This window comes from Lepidochelys kempii, chromosome 5, assembly GCF_965140285.1.
Source record: "Lepidochelys kempii isolate rLepKem1 chromosome 5, rLepKem1.hap1, whole genome shotgun sequence".
Classification (NCBI taxonomy): Eukaryota; Metazoa; Chordata; order Testudines; family Cheloniidae; genus Lepidochelys; species Lepidochelys kempii.
In genome coordinates, this window is record NC_136384.1 from 102,815,841 (window position 1) to 102,833,737 (window position 17,897).

Below are 17,897 nucleotides of genomic sequence, written 5' to 3' on the forward strand. Positions count from 1 at the left end.
GCCATACAATTTCTATTTCCAGCTCTGGCCCTCCAGCCAAAAAGTTTGCCCACCCCTGATTTAGAAGGTCCTCTGAGGCCTGGTGTTTTGCCAAATTCATCCCTGGTGCAACTCCAGCAAAGTCAGTGCAGTTAAATGAGGAATGAATTTACTTGACGGATCATAACAGCATCTCATTATAAGCAGATATTTGGACAATTTTTTAAAATGTATCTTTCTAAACTAATGGAAAAGTTTTGGTCTATTCTGTGAATAATCCTTTGACATGCATGCAAACTTGCTGGTCTGCAAAAACTTCTTTGGACCTTAGTCCTTCATATTTTGTCAGGCCATAATATGAAGCCATCATGATATTAATAAGCAAATTAAGAAGTCCCAAAAGCTTTTATTCACAATATGGATGAATAATTTTAAAATAAAGTTTTAAATAAGTGATAAGAAAAGCTGCTCTCCAATTACACGGGTGCACAGCACTGACAAAATCCACATCTCTACTGCGTAACTTCATTCCCTGCCCTGCCTAAACACTTGTGGCTTTTAAGATGACCTAACTGATTTGCTTTCAGCCCAAGCTAAAACTTGCAGGCCAGCCAAAGGTTAAAAAACCCAAAACGTAACAACTCAGTTGTAGTCCCTGAATAACCTAGCACAAACATCAACAAACCCTTAAATATAGCAGCCCTTATGGAAAAGGCCCATAGACTTATATAAGGATGAAGCCAATAGGAATCAATATAAATTTAATAAGGTTTCATACAAATTGCTTAAAAAAGCTACAGAATTTAATGGAGAATGATATCTTTTCTACAGGTTATTTTTAACCTTCCTATAGCATTTTACAGCAGGAATATAATTCTCTTTTAAATTGCATAGTATGGTTAAAAATTCTATTGAAAGTTTATCATTATTTATTAAATTCTCCACAGCAGTACTAATAAGGGCTGCTCAGATATAAAGGAAATCCTAGTGCCTTTTTAGTTAAACTCTTTTTATTCATTGTATAAAATGTTAAAATGGAAGTAACAGTGAAAAAGATAGCAATAGCCATTCTGGAAGGCTTATATTCTAGTGGAATGGATCAGGAAACCAAAACAAGGATGGCAGGAAATCCAGTACCAGCTCTTTGGCTCCAAGAAGCCCCAATAATGCTTCTAGCTGGTGGTGCCATGATGCATCTCAGATTGTTTTCCCTTTTTTGTCTTTGTGTGTCTCTAGCTCTGTAAGCACCACAGACGAATACGTTGTGCAAGAAGCTGAGCCTTTTAAAATTTTTGTAGTGTTCTCTGGATTTAGTTCTTACAATCCCCCCCCCCCCCCGCAAAACTGCAGTCTTAAACGATGTCGCCGATTCGGCGTGAAAAGATGACAGCCAGCAGCAGGGTTCTTATTCAGTATTTGAATTCCCTTTGAAAAAAAAAAAGGAGTGCTGCCATGCCGCAGATCAAAAGAAAAGTAACACTTGCTAAAGTTTTGGCAAAGTTTTCTTGTTTTACCCACATTTTCCCCTTTGATTGGCTGTTTCTGTGAGGTTGAGTGTCTGATGGTTGCATTTCCTCCTCTTGCTGAAACCTACAGACAGACAGCAGTCTTACGGAGGAATGATATTTGTAACATTTGTTCCTGACCATCAAAAAGGAAAGATGATATGCACTAGAGTATTTGTGATTCTAATTAGATTATTTTAGCCTTCTGTATAGACCGAGGAAAGCTGGCTAGGACAACGATCCACTGCGTTTATCTGAAGGAAACTGGCGTCCTCAGACCCATTGCGCAACGAATCACCAAAGATACCTGTTGACCCTGATGGAAGATCATAAACTGGAAAAGAATACAGAAATCATGAATTAACACTGACCAACTGTCTGTAATAGTTACACAGAAAACAGCTGTAAATAGCTTTTTAAATAATACATGGGAACTTAAAGGTTCAGATAAATTGCTTACTATGAGGGAAAACCTATCCCCATTGAAATCAATGGTAAAACTCCAACTGACTTCAATAGGACTAGGATGTCACCCACTGTATGTATAAACACACATTATATACACACACACAAATAATTATATGCGCTGTGTGTGTGCGTGAATATAGGGATGGACAGATCCTGCAGCTGCTCTGTATAACTGTGCAGTATAGCTGAGTTCCTTTTATTTTATAAATCTGCCTTCTGCCCTTGGTTATAGGATTTCTACACATGCAATATAAGATAAAAAACAACAAACTATTGCAGGATTATTCTGCAGTGCAGAGGACCCTATCCTGCAAACACCAAATTTCAATGGGACTGTGTGCAGCATTAGGTGTGTATACTGGAGAATAACTGCAGAGCAGTGTCCTTATTTTGGATTTTTAAATGCTTGTGTAGATGGCTGCCATGAATCTTAAAATTGGCAGTTAGGTATATAATTGGGCTTTTAAGCACCTCACACCGGGATTTAGATGTGTAGCACATTTTAAGTGCAGAGGGATGGCACATAGCCTAGGCATTACTTATTAAGTCCCACTTAGGCCCTCAGGCGGTGTATCTACACTGCAATAAAACAACTGCGGCTGGCCCATGTGAGCTGACTCAGCCTTGCGGGACTTGGGCTGTGGGGCTATAAAATTGCAGTGTAGATGAGCCAAAGCCCAGGCAGGGCTGGCTCCAGGCACCAGCGAACCAAGCAGGTGCCTGGGGCAGCACATGTAAAGGGGCGGCAGGACATCGGGCTCTGGGGCGGCAATCCGCCCTTGGCAATTCGGCGGCCGCACCATCACTCCACCTCCCCGTTCGGCGGCAAGTTGTTCTTTTTTTTGCCGCTTGGGGCAGCAAAAACGCTGCAGCCAGCCCTGGCTCTGGGACCCTGTGAGTGGGGAGGGACCCAAAGCTCCAGCACGAGCCTGGATGTCTATACTGCAACTTTATAGCCCCATGAGCCCTAGTCAGCTGACACGGGGCAGGCGCAGGTGTTGTATTACAGTGTCCACATACCCAGAATAGACCATGGGCCTTTTGCAGGTCCTCTGCACAGGTGTAAATTTGACCTTTTCAGGGTAGCACGCAAATCTTTATAGGGAGCTGAGAGTAAATGAGCAAATTACATCTTGATAGAATTGGTGTGCACCACGGCCTATTATTGTCATGCACATCTAGACAAATGAATTCCTTGACTAAGAAAATTATCTTGGGCAAAAAGGTATAAAGCAAAACTAATGGGTTGAGTCATCCTGATTAGATGCGACAATGCTTCTAGGAGACTGCAGGAGCAGAAAGACTTCATAAGGCTCAGAGGACAGTATTTCAGCGTGAATACATGAGCTGGTGCATGACTGACCCTCTACAGGAATTCAGAATCTAGAGAAACATACAGCTAACACACAGTCTGTATGCATGCCAGATGTTATAGAGATATGCCCAAACCAGATCTCCATAGCTAACACCCTGCAAAGTTCTGATACACATCAGATTTTCGAGGGGGGGGGAGGAAATCAAGCCCATCATCTCTAGTTGTAACTGAGAAGTCAGCAAAGCCTGGTAACATTTACAACTGGAATGTAGGTGTATAGGTATTTCTAGTTCACAACAGTCACTTACCTGTAATACCAGAATGTGCTGAAAAAGCTCTGTGGAAAACATCAAACCCCGCCTGGCCCATTGATGTGGGAACTAGACAGTCTTCAAAAGGAGGGACCATATTACAAGAGCCACCATGTTGTATGTTCCTCTGAGCATCAGTATAATGTGGAGGACAGAAAGTCTGTAGCTGCCCATAAAAGCCTAAAACAAAGAGACGAGATAAGACATTAAGATACCTTGATATTTTGTCTGGATGGCTCAGATAGAGAGACAAAGAACAATAACAATGACAAGCACAGTGATGTGCTGTCCACACTGATGTCAATGGCAAAATATCCCATTTATTGCAATTGTTTTTCTGCCTTAATATCCGATTCACTATAATGTTCTCTGCAGTAATGCTTCCTTCATTAGATTTTGTCACCTTTGGCTCCTAACTACTTTAAATCCATCTTTGAACCATCCTGGTTCTAATGCCACCTTTGTGGAGGCAGCAGTTGATCAGGAGTCATTATAGGGAGACTGATGTTTTCATGAAAACACTCCCTTTCTTCTGCAGTCCTGTTCAAAGATCTGACATCCTGCATATGTCACTTAGCTTCAAGTTCAGGAAAAACTTTCATTAAAGGAAAGATTTGCCCGAATAAGGACTGCATAAATCCCTAGGATTTGGCTCTGGGTTTAAGGCGACAGATTAAATCCTATCCAAGTGCTTGAAATTGACTCAAACTGTTGGAGATGGTGGAGACTGATGTACAAGGCTTTGAATGATGGGGCTACACTCACAACATATATACACTCCCCCTTAACTATTCCCGCATGTAGACATCAGGTCAGATTCTCAGCTGGTGCAAATCAACACATCGCCATTGACTTCAACGAACCTATACTGATTTGCACCAGTTGAGAATCTGGTCCATTATGTCTAAATCACTTGAAAACTCCTCAGAGGTTATTTAAAAAGAAGCCTAGTTTTATGTTCTTTATTGACATTTTAAGACTATAACGGGCATACAAATATCTGGCGAGTTAATGTTCTACAAATATGGGTATCAAGTAACCGAGAGGAAACAATCTAGTACAGAGTGGGTGAGATGGCAGTTCTTAGCGGGCAACACACAGGGCAAACCTAAGGCCATACAATTTAGTAAGGTATACAACAGAACGAGCTATCCCATGGAATCATGCTCCTCCCACCCACTTACAGATTTGCACGTTAGGTCGAGGTAACAGGCTTATTTGCTGGAGATCTGAACAGCTAAGACATTTACTTCAGGTTTCTAAAATGTGCTCATCACAAGTTTTAAAGCATGTGGCAAACATAAAACCCCATTGGATCAAAAATATTTACAAATTGGCTCAATACCAACCAAAGGCTTTTTCCCACTGTTAGATGCAAGACCTCTCTTTCCACTCCCTCCCTCCCCTAGAAAAACAGATAGGGCTTATAGCATGCTCTGACGGTAATCAATTTAGGCTCTGGCAGACTCAGAGAGGAGAGGATGGAAGAAAATATCAAAGCTGAGACCCCTACATAGAAACACCCATTATCACCCCTCTCTCATTTGTACCAACACATTACTAGCTTGAGTGCTTTGCCTGATCTGAAATGCTGAAGAATCAAAAAGGAGAAGAGGAGTTTGAAAGGTAAACCCACTGAGGGCTTTATAGTCTAAATCCAGTATCTTTAAACTTCACCCAGAAAGTGTGCATGACTATCTCCTTTCCCATTAAAAGACAAGCCCAGGAGCAATACAACCTCAGAAGATTTTGTAAGCAAACAGTCCATTGTCTAGGGGTCGGTGTGCCATTTCTCATGCTGAAGAATATGTAACAGTAAGTCATACCAAAAAGCCACTGCAATGAAAAATCACCCCCATCTCAAAAAGCACCTTAAGGAATTTCCTGTATCTCAAGTTTCTTCCACAGATGTTGCTATCACCAGAAATGCTGACGTGCGAGGCTGACTCCTCTAACTAGTACAGTGAACTAACCGTCATATGATACAGCCCCCCTAGAGTAATTTTCTTTTAACTTTATAGAGCAAATTTTTTTTCCCCTACTGGCACTAAAATCAGAAAAAGCCCATCTCTTGACATAGCTGCAGTAAATAAAGTGATCGCTGCAGGTTTGGGGCTATGAATCAAACTTGGATGACAAATCTCTTCTCAAGCCAGAAGAAAAAAAATCAGTAGCAAACTAGTTAATTGTAGTGTGGATGAGATGTTAAAGTTAAGACAACTTTGCCAGCTTGTGGTCATTAAAAATCCCTGCAGCTTTTCCTTAGAATAGGATAGCAAAAGGTATTATAAGGGAGCGTTAAATCTGGTGTGATGGACAAATCTTAGTTTGGGTACTTACCAGGGACAGGCAAGTCAAATACATTAGCCCAATAGTGCAAACTTCAGTGCTGTTCAGCAGCCTAATATTGCACAAATATAATTCAGACACTGCTAGTCTCAGTCATAGCCAAACCGAATACTTATAAATGTGTATTCATGATAATAGAGAATATTCAGTACCCATCTCTGGCCTCTGCTGATGTCAAGGAACCATAGCAGACTCTGAATTTCCTGGAAGTTAGTTAGTCCTGGCAGGTCTATGGATTGTCTACCCCCTAAACAGTAGCCATCTTGATTGCTTGAGTGGTTAAGAGAAGATGCGAGGGCCTGTTGCTGACCCCCCAATAACTAAGAAATGAACAGCCAGCTACCTGATGACATGGAAGAAGGTAGAAGACCACCTAAAGACAGCTGAAAGTAAAGGGAGTAGCCCTTTATAGGATGGCATTGTCTCATGCAGGGTTGGATGGCTGATGTTCATTCTCATGATATTTATATTTGGGAGGGGTGTGTCTAAATATCATTCAAATTATAGGTCACTTGAATCTGAATATCAGTCAATTTGTCCATTATTAATGATTAAAGAGTTCCCAACCTGAGTCATCCAGCACTAACTCATTTATAAAGAATCATTTAAAAAAATAAATACTCAATGCATTTCTAAAGCTGCAGAGACTATTTAAAAATAAAACACTTCTGATCTAGGATTGCTTTACAGAAGGGATACTTTTCACTTTGATAGCACCCTACATGAGCTCAAAGCACTCTACAAAACTGTTGTAGTCTAACTACGATCCAAATATATTTTTATTACCTTTCCTAGGAAAATGTCTATAAAGGACATGTGCTAAGTGTTTATGCACAGATAATGTATTTCATAAATATTAGTGGGTAAAGCAGCAGAGAGGGTACACTGGAAAACGTGCTGTATCACTTTGTGTGATACAATTGATTTCCTGCCAAGCAGAAGAAAAGATTTGCAATTTAGGAACTTTATGATTCTAATTATTTTTCCTTTGAGACTACTATCCTGTGGGCTCATTGAGGAAATATACCAATCTTGGCATGTGTAGCGTGTACATGTTCAAAATGGAAAATTTAATACTTAAGTGGATGTATATGGGCCAGTATTAAGGATGGGGAAAGCAGTCTGACCCTTCACTTAGAATTCAGAAGAGGAGCTATTTGTCAGTTTGTAAAAGCAGCGAGGAGTTTGATAAGAAACTTAGGTTCGCCCACATTGAGATAACCAACCAATCTGTGTGCATGCATTATACACACACACACACACAATTTTGTCCATGTAAAAGGTTACATGGGAAAAAAGCCAGCAAATACAGTTTTATAAGTTGCTTTAAAGTTTTACTCTCAAATTATTTTCTTTGGGAGCAGAAGGGACACTGGCTCACCCTGAAAGAAGCAGAAAAACAATGCACAAATCTGACCCTTCCCTTAAAGCAGACAGCAAATGTGTGCTATAGGCAGTGGTAACATACTGTGGGCTCCATCCCAAGAGAGGCTGAACACTCCAAACTCCCACTGACTTTAGTAGGACTTGTGGGTTCTTAGCAACTCTTAGGTCTGGGCTCAGTGTTTTGAATACTTTTGTATTTAAAAAGTTTAATTGGAACAGAAATGAGTCAGCTTCCAAAGCATGTTAGCTATTTACAATACATCTCCCCATTGCACAGCGCTGACATTTAAGAAAAAAACTGTAGTAAAATAAAAAAGGAAAAACAATACTTTCCAAAACTCAATTTAGACCATTACTATTGACAAACCTAAAAAGTGCTCTTAAAAACAACTGCTGTCTCAATCAGCATTGGGCCACATTGTGAAAGTTTACTGTTGAGTCAGACCAGTTACCAGAAATACAATCATTTCAATCTACAGTAGTCAGAGCCAGCTGGCAGGGCCCAGTAAGACACATGCTGAAAATGTTCTTTCATTGCTCTGAACTCATTCTTTATTTGTGCCTTTTCACAGCATCCCAGTCTTAATGCAGAACAGTCTGGCAATAACATTGACTATTGCAAATTATAGCCTGGTGCAATCACTAACTGAGCCCCAAAGTAAGCACAACGAGCCAAGTCCTCCTGTCCCTCCTCACTCATTGCTGAGGCAAAATAATTTTGTCTGAGAAAGCATTGTACCTTTTGGCCCAATGTAAAGAGAACTGCTGTTTTCTGCAGACATAATGGATAAAAAAAATAGAGAAAGCACACAAAGCATTTAATTAATTAACAAATTCATCAATCATTTTTAAGCTGGAAAGAGAGAAAAATATGCTGTATTCTACTGGTTCAATGAATATGCATCCATTGCACATTCAGGTTATGAATACCAACTTATAGTATGGAGAATCAAACCGACAATAGCAGAACATTAGGGAATAATGTACACACACACTATTTAGAAGCATTCAAAATATCTTGGAATGCCTGTAGATAGTAAACACTGTAATGTTAAAAAAGACTTAATGAAATCTTCAAATACTCAAATGTATGTATTTATATGAACACTTTATGTCTCCAGCTTACACCCAGCTATTTTAGACCCAACCCAGCTCCATGGAAATCATTGGGTATACATCAGGGTTGAACTTGTCCAAACTGGTTTAGGTGGAAAAAAAAGAAAAATCATGTTATTACAGATAGGAGATATATTGTGGGAGAACAGCAAAGTGAAAAATGACAAAAAAGACTTTTTGGTTTGTTTTAGCAAATGTAGTGCTAGTAAGAAAAAAAAAGTGTGAGATGAACACAACCTTGCAGATTGTAGGTCCAGCAGCAATATACCTCAGACAAGAAGGCAATTCAATCCCTTACCATTCTTGGCCTCACAGCTGGACCTGCCCACAAGGGAGCTAAACTGTGGTAGTGGTTTCTGTGCTGTGATGCAACGTCTTTAACAGAATGTCTAAGAGACAGGTTTAATGACGTTCCAGTCGCAGAATCACTCTTTAGGTCTATGATTGTAGACGCTATTATTTAAACTGCAACAAAATTATTACACGCCTCAGTTTAGTGAGGGATACTGGTGATGAGGCATCAGACTGGAAGAAACCAGTTGGACTTTCCAAATCCAGCTGGAGTTTGCAGGATTGACAATTAGGAAAAACATCTTTTTATATACTGAGCAAGTTAATGTGTAAGTCACTGAAGAACAGTAAGCACAGAACCCACTATGCCTTTTTTATAACTAAACAGAATGAGAGTAGTAGTGCAATTTAAGTTGGAATCTGGAGCTAACAACTAATAGTTTATTTTTATTTCTAGCCATTCCTCCAAGTTCTCAAGACAAGCTGATAAAACAGCAAGCACAGAAACAAATAAGACTCATGTTAAAATAACTCTGTCTGATCTACATACAAATGAACATCTAATTCATATCCTATCACAGCACACAAAGGAACCATGTACTGTAAACGCTGATTAAGAATGGACCCAAAGCATTACCTTTGACGATACCAGGGAAAGCTGAAGAGACAGCTGATTTACTGCTCCCAGTAGACACTCAAGAATGTAATAAAATACATATGATAAGATAAAAAGCAAATGCAATTCCTGTCAAACCATTGTAACATTCCAAATGTTTATAGCAAAGGTTCAGACTGTGGCACTGTGCCCCAGATGGTGTGGTGGGTCCAGGCCAAGTCAGCCTCATTTTGTTTTGTTTTATTTGTTTAACACACCAACCTCGTTATCAGATGTTTCTGAGTTTTGTGTTTTATTTTAAATAACCACCACCTCCCTCTATTCCAATGTATTCAATACTATTAATTACCCATCCACTTGACATGGCAAATCCAAGCTGTAAACATTGGAATTATAGAACATAGTGTGTCATTAATACCTCCAGGCATGGCGGTTCAACATAAGGATTGAAAATATATATATATATATATATACACACACACACACCCAGGTATGGTTATTTCAATTGTTTTTCCTTTCTTTTAAGTGCTGTAGTCGAAGTTTGATAACTTTTGGACACAAAAACAGTTATTTTCTGGCATGATAATTTTCCTGAGGAAAATTTTCCTGAGGAAAATGAAATGCTTGTCAATAGAATAGAAGTAATAGCTGTATACTTTAAACAGGTCTTCTAACAAAACGTTAAAATCTTGTACCAAGCTGAGGGGCTGACCCTGAGAGGTGCTGAGCTCCTCCCACGTACTGAGCACATCTAAAGTTCCAGGGTGAAATGCTGACTCCATCGGCACCCATGGTGCAACTCCCATTGAATTCAATGCAGTTAGGATTTAACCCCATGCCTTGTAATAAGCAGTGATGGGGTGGTGTGCGGGGAGGGGTCCTGTGACCTCAGTATAAGTGGAGATCTCTGGGATTGCAGGGACCAGAGGAGCCCCGGAAGGCCAATGTCTCCTCATCGCAGACACTCCAGAGACCCGGATTTGGTCACTGTGAAAAGGAAATACATATGCGTGCCCTGTAGAAAATGGAGATATCTGATCTTTTTGCACACAAGCACAGTGAGGACTGTTTTCCTGAAAGTTTCAGAAGACAGTGGAGTTCCCTCTGTGAGAAACCCTATTTTGCAATGCAGATTTCATCAGCTCTCTGCAGAATCTCACAAAGCCTATCCCGATCACATTCTCTGAAGGACATCACTGTAACTGAGACACAGTGGGTGAAGTATTATCTTTTATTGGACCAACTTCTGTAGGTGAGAGAGACCATCTGTCAAGCTACACCGAGCTCTTCTTCAGGTCTGGGAAATGTATAGGTCAGATATAGCGATTGCTTTGTAAAACACGTTCACCCACAGGTGATGTGGTGTTTTTGTCTTTTATCATTTTCCTGTGTGAGTTGATTTGAGAGTGCTGGGTGAACACTTTTCACAATGCGATCACTCTATATCTGACCTATCAATCCTCATCCTCAAAGGAAACCTGCACCCCATCTTGTGGTGCTGTAAAATGGTGTTTCTTGGTGCATATTTCTACTATTTCCATTAGACCATGCAGGCTATCAGACTAAAGTGAAATGACAATTTAGTGATGTTTATGCTATTTAAAAAAAGAGAAGTGGGTCACATTCTGTATTGCCAGAAGGACTCCTAGTTGTGACAGATGTTTTAAGATGGTTACTTTACTAAATTAACTATTTAAATTACTTTTGTAGCAATTAAATTTATTTTCTTTAAAAATCTGATGGTTCCCAAGACAAATAAAGAATGCATAATTGTTACTTTGGTAGCTGATTGTATACTTCATGGCAGGCAATATTTGGGCTTGTCTACATGGTGCGGTAGTATGCATCAGTGGAGTGTGAATTCCAATGTGCATCAATGTGTCACACACTAACTGGCCCACATAGAACCTGCTGGCTTGCACTGAAAGTTTCCCAGTGAGCACTAACTTAGTCCCATTTCAAACAGTGCTACGCTGACATGCAAGAGGGACTGTTCAGTGCATGCCAGCAGGATCTACACAGATCAGTTAATGCACAACATGTTAGCATGAAACAATTCAGACACCACGGCTGCACACTGCCACACTGTGTAGACAAGCCCGTTGTTGCACTGTTGGCAATTTTCTCCACTGAATTATAATCACAAGTCATCTTCTTCTTTCATTATTCAGCCAGCTCTAGTTACCACCATAAACCACAAATAGGTAACAAGTATGGTCCAGACTTAAAGTGTAACCAGGTTCTTATTGCAGAAATGACCAAAATGATAGCAGCAGCAGCAGCAAATATCATTGTACAGCGTTAGCTAGCTCTCCTCCCCAGTGGACTTTGGCTAACTGGATATTGTAAGCACAACAAGATCCTTTTACTACAAAGACATGGCTTTTCATTATGGCTAGCTCCTGTCCCTCATTGCCCCCACCTCATTTGTTAGTTTCTTTAATCTATTATGTCTGGTCTTAAACTAAGACCCCTGTCCTGCAACTGCCCCTGGGCTAATGGAACTTTGTGGGTATGACTACACAGCAAAGAAAAACCCACAACTGACTCAGGCTCAGGCTATGGGGTTATTTCATTGCTGTGTAGACTTCCAGGCTCAGGCTAGAGCTTGAGCACTGTGACCATCCCACCCCACAGGGTCCTAGAGCTTGGGGTCCAGCCTGAGCCTGGAAGTCTAAACAGCCCCACAGCCCAAGCCCTGTGAGCCCAATTGGCTCGCGTGGGCTGACTGTGGGTGTCTAGTTGCTGTGTAGACATACCCTTTGTCTACAATAGCCCCATTGGCTTCAAGAGGGTTCCATTGGGTACAGAGATTCACAGAGCAGAACTAGCCACAGGATCAGGGCCTATAACTGCAGGTTCTCAAGTGTCAGGACTGTCTTTACAACACCTAGCACAATGGGGCCCTAACCAAGTTGTGGGGTATCTCGGTGCTATCAATAGTAAACAAATAATTTCTGTGTCACAAGCATTATGCTTCATGTGCACAGTTTTGCTGTATAGAGTAATCTTAAAAAAAGAGAGGTGATCAAAGGGAAAAATATACTTTCTCAGCTCAATACATTGCCTAAACACCATGTAGGCACTTCCAAACCCACATGCAGTACGCAATTCTACCCATTTTTTATTTCACAAGAGAAAGTCTTCATATACGACTATCTTTCCTGTGGAAGGAAAGGGAACATTTACTCCCTCGAAGAATATTCCTTGAAGAAAAGCTCTGTAGTGTTCTGATGTTGGATATCCCCAGAAACAAGGCATGAGATCTCAACAGCTGCCAATGTTCTTCCAAGAAACAGCAGTACCACAATGCAAGAAGTTGATAGAGTATATAAGATTAGTCAATCTTGGACCTGTCACATCATTTCTTTTTTAAGTGTTAGCACTCGGAGATTTCCATGAGCTTGTAAGATGTTCAAGTTTTCAGCAAAGGAAACCATTTACAACTTGTTTTGTTAAAGAGGCTTGTTGGCAATGAAGTCCTTTCTTCCTTGGTACAGGCAATTTAAACTGAGCTGACAAGTTTAAGACTACATATTAAGACAGAAAAATGTCACCATTGTTTGGTAGCAGATTGAGCTGAAAGTTCAGTGGCTATAGTTACCGCCATCTAAATCATGAAAAGGCAGGTTATGAACTGCAGAAAGCCGAGGCTAGCAGAGCTTCCCATAGCCACCTGATATATACCAAATAGCCCAGGCTGATGAAGTAGCTCCATGGTATTCTTCTAATACATTATAATGACGTGACTTAGGAAGATTGAAATCCTTGTGTTGCTACAGGGAAACTTAGCTATGAACTCCTGAAAATTTTTTTTTTAAGTGCCAAAGGGAAAATTTAGTCCAGTAGATCAGACTTACAGGATAAAGCTTTCAGTGTAGTGCTGGGAGTGTGATATAACTATGTATAACTCTTGCTGAAGTGAGAGGGAGCACCCAGCTAACAGCATCCCATGTCAAAAGACAGACTGTGACAAAAAGTTACTTAACATGTGAAATAAAAACAATTTACATTTGTAACGTTGTTACTGTAACTTACAGTTTCTCTTGAATATATAGCTTATGAAATCACACACACATCTCATTGATACCTGCTTTAAGTGCGAGGCTCAGCACGATCTCAAATATGAGTTGCTATTGATTCCTACATGAAACCCACTGACAAATTAAAATTTTCAACACACACAAACTTTACTGAGCAAGGCCAAAAGTATATAGTAAACAACAGAGGTGGGTCTGAAAAAGATCTGGAAACATGTCCTGGCCTCCAAAACTTGGGGGTGTCTAGATCAGGGGGTTTGGTCCAGCCCATGAGAAAGAGAGAGCTAGAGAGAGAAGAAAGCTGCACAGTGTGGATCCTGAGTTGGATTCAAACTCACAAACCCAAAGTTCCTCCATATGCTGGATGTTTCAAAAGTGGGATTTTGGCTCAGGCCCATCTCTAATAAACAATGCATGTAATGGACTAGGTCTCTGCTCTCTCTTAAATGCTCTTTGTGCTGTTGGAGAGGTGCAATGAGGATTTGATGCTATAAGGCAGCTGCTGAGGATTTCCCTACCACAGGAGAATGCTGAGCTGGTTTCAGGCCCCTAAAGCCATAAAGGGTATTCCAGGATGAGCTGGGAGTTTGCCAAAATCAGGGCCTCTTGGAGACCATTATCCACTAATGCCAGTTATTGTGGTGACAGCCTTGTTAGCCCCTGGAAGCTCCCAGAGTCCTGGGGGTTGGAGGAGTTAGAACAGGGGTGGGCAAACTACGGCCCCTGGGCTGGATCTGGCCTGCCAGCCATTTTAATCCGGCCTTCAAGCTCTGGCTGGGGAGCGGGGTCTGGGACTTGCCCCGCTCCGGCGCTCTGGCCAGGGTGCAGGGTTGGGGGCCACTCCACGCAGCTCCTGGAAACAGCAGCATGGTCCCGCTCCAGCTCCTACATGTAGGGGCAGCCAAAGGCTCTGCACTGCATGCTGCCCCTGCCCCAAGCACTGCCCCCACAGCTCCCATTGGCCGGGAACCGCAGCCAATGGGAGCTGCAGGGGTGGTGCCTGCAGACAGGGCAGAGCGCAGCAGAGCTGCCTGGCTGCGCGTCCACGTAGAAGCCAGAGCGGGGACATGCCACTGCTTCCGGGAGCCACTTTAGGTAAGCACTGCCGGGAGCCTGGACCCCTGAGCCTCCCCCTGCACCCAACCTCCTGCCCCAGCCCTGATCCCCCTCCCACCCGCCAAACCCTTCGATCCCACCCTAGAGCACCCTCCTGCACCGCAAACCCATCATCCCCAGCCCCACCCCAGAGCCCACACCCCCAGCCGGAGCCCTCATCCCCCGGTGCCCCAATCCCCTGCCCCAGCCCTGATCCCTCTCCCACCATCTGAACCCCTTGGTCCCAGCTCAGAGCCCCCTCCGACACTCCAAGCTCCTCATCCCCAGCCCCAACCCAGAGCCCTCACCCCCTCCCACACCCCAACCCCAATTTTGTGAGCATTCATGGCCCACCATACAATTTCTATACCTAGATGTGGCTCTCGGGCCAAAAAGTTTGCCCACCCCTGAGTTAGAAAAGTGGAGTAAAGCCATCTGTACACTCCAAGTCCACTGAGAGTCCCTTTTCTTGCAAGAGAAGTGCTAGACTCTCCATCTCTTGACATCTTCAAATCAAGACTGCAGATCTCTCTGGAAGATACACGTTATTGGGCCACATATACAGATAACTGGATGAAACATAATGGCCTGTCACATACAGAAGGTCAGACTAGATGATCTATTTATTCCTTAAATGCTATGAATTTATGACAGCTGCTTTGGCATACCTGGGTATCTAGTGGAATAACTAGTCCATTTCTCTTATAACAATGAATACATTTTGTACTGGATAGGCCATAAATGAAGCTAATTAATATTAGCTAATGAAGAACACCCAACAATAAGCTGATGACATCCACCTGTATACCTCATAGTCCACAGATGTAACCAGCACTATTACAATTATGTCACAACGCCTACAAGAGATTAGCTCCTGGGAGAAGAGAAAGCCAGCTCAGATTGAACCCATATAAGATCACGGTGATGCTGGTCAGAAAGGGTAAATGCTTCAAAGAACTAGACTGGACTTTGTCTTTCCTTTTCACTGAAGGCATCCGTCCATCAAATCAGTAAAATGCCTTGGGGTTTTGTCTGAGTCATCACCAAGCCCAGACAATCAGGTGCCATCAGTGGCAAATAAAATAAAAAAAAGGAAGAAGGAGAAGTAGCAGCCATTGCCCCCTTGTTCCTTCTGCAGCACGCTAAGAAGATTTTGTTATTTCTATTGTGATGATTTGCCAAGAGATCCTGATCGAGGAGCTGGGCCCCATTGTGTAAGGCGCTGTACGGCCTATAAAAAGGTACTTCCTTCCTCACCTTTTCCTCCCTGATAAGAATGTTGATGATGATCCATGCAGTGTTGTTGTAGCTGTGTCAGTCCCAGGATATTAGAGAGACAAGGTGGGTGAGGTACTATCTATTATTGGACCAATTTCAGAAGCTGATTCAATAAAAGATATTACTTCATGCACCTTGTCTCTCTCACGATGATCCGGGGGTTTATTTCCTCCAGACTGGATTACTTTAACTTGTTGTATCTGGCACCAGATATGAAAGCATTACAGAGGCGCTATATGCAGAACATGGTGGCCCACCTTCTCAACAGGATGGGCTGATATGAACTCTAGAGTGAGCACTGGCTCCCAGATTGCCTTATTGTTAGTTTAAAACCTTGGTTCTGATCTTCAAAAAGATCAGCTGTCCAGGCCCCAGCTGCATCAGTGACTTCATCTCCACTTAGAAACTGCCACAGTGCAGCTTTCAAAGCCCAGAATGAAGCTGGAGACAGAGTATTTCCAGTTAAAAGAAATCTGTCTGTGAAATGAGATTCCAGAGTAGATCAGGCTAATCCAGAGTCTGACCACCTTCTTGGCAAGCAACAAGGCCCTGCTCTTGGAGAGTAATGGTCAGGAGATTGTAAATACTGTACTCCTGTTCAAACAAAAGTCTTTGTTCATGTGCACATGCAGGCCATTTGCTAAACAGTCAGGTGAAGAGAGCATGAATGCTCATGAATGACAAAGGGCACGAAAGTGGGTGAATTATATGGATGTTCTGAACAGATGTTTGCAAATACTGTTCTACATCATGTGATTAGCTCTAGCAATGACAGACCACAGAACAGTTAGTGTGACATTTAAAAAAACCCAACCCAATATGCTCCCAATTTGTGCATGCAAAAATGAGAAATTGCATGTTTTACTTAGAGGAAATAGAGCTGTCCATATCAACATATTTTCAACATGTTAAGGTATTTACCATTCTGACTCAACATCAGTAAAAATTTATTTTCAGCTGCTATTGATTTTCTTCTTGGTTACAAAGGCTTATGTTTGAACAAAGAGGGAGAAAGAAGCTGTTAACATAGTGCAAATGAGAACACAAACTTGAAGGAACATGTATGTTAATAAGCAAGATGGCCTTCATCACTCCACAACTGCAAGGGAGAAAAAATGTCTGATTTCTTGAAAACCTGATGACAGGCTTGGTGTGCCGTTGGGAAGACAATCAGGAGCATAAAAATGGGTATGTACAACACAGAATTATTTTCAGCCATCCTTCATTTACAGCTTTATGAGTAAATAGTGACATGAAAACAGCTTCTAAATTCAAGATGACTTTCTTACCTTGGACGTGGATGCTGTTTGGTTGAAAAGAGGGGTTTGTTATTGGCTGGTATGTCTTTAGATGTGTTCCCATAGTCTGCTGGAGATGGGGAGTCTGGGGTGTCCGTCTCTGCATCATGGGAGGGGGAACTGGAATTCTCCTGGGGCTGATATGGTGGGGAGACGGAGCAGGAGCTGCAAACCTGAAAATCATGAAACAGATTGAAGTATGAAGCCCCCCAAAAATAAGAGCAAAAGATCGTTTTAAATTATTTAAATCACCAAAGTGCTTTAACAATGGGCACTGATACAGATTTCTAAAAGAATAGAGTGCAGTCCTAAACACTCCATCATGATCCAGTTTCTCAAATTAGATGGATAAATTACACCTGATAAACAACAATGAAAACCCAGTCTGAAGCTTCTACCAGGCAAACTCCTCAACTTCCAGGGAAGAACCTCAGGCAGAACATGTGTTCTGTTTGACAGTCCGGTGATGAGGGTCATATAGATACTTAGATGGGATACCTGACATCAGGGCCGCTGCTAAATTGCAGGACTGTATTGTGGGGAGGCAATGTGATGCCAGTTGACAAATGACAGTCCTTCCTTTTTAGAAGGGCTGTAACCAGTCAATTCCAGTGCTTCTAAGGGGCACAGAGAGTGGTTGATGGGGGGTGGGGCATTGCCTAAAGGAAGAAATGCTGGGCAGAAGCAGTGTAGGATGAGTCCCAAGTCCTTTTATTAAGTATTGTTTTCTGTTGCATATGATGCTCTAACAGCTCTTGGAAATTTTTCCACTTTATATTCAAGTATTTTGAAATAATTGATCTTAAACCAATATAAAATAGACAACATCAGTTTTCATGAAGATCTTGCA

At 41.8% G+C, this 17,897-nt stretch overlaps 1 protein-coding gene across 1 annotated transcript in view; it reads right to left on the minus strand.

The window, feature by feature from the left end:
* Positions 1 to 904: 904 nt before the first annotated feature.
* The window catches only part of GLIS3 (GLIS family zinc finger 3), a 267,685-nt gene continuing 250,692 nt past the window's right edge, over positions 905 to 17,897 (minus strand). Inside the window, exons 9-11 of the mRNA XM_073345244.1 lie at positions 17,039 to 17,220; positions 3,576 to 3,758; positions 905 to 1,818 (exon numbers count right to left, since the gene is read on the minus strand). Coding sequence (XP_073201345.1) covers positions 1,682 to 1,818; positions 3,576 to 3,758; positions 17,039 to 17,220 — 502 coding nt within the window. The 3' untranslated portion in view covers positions 905 to 1,681. The remainder of the gene's footprint in view (positions 1,819 to 3,575; positions 3,759 to 17,038; positions 17,221 to 17,897) is intronic.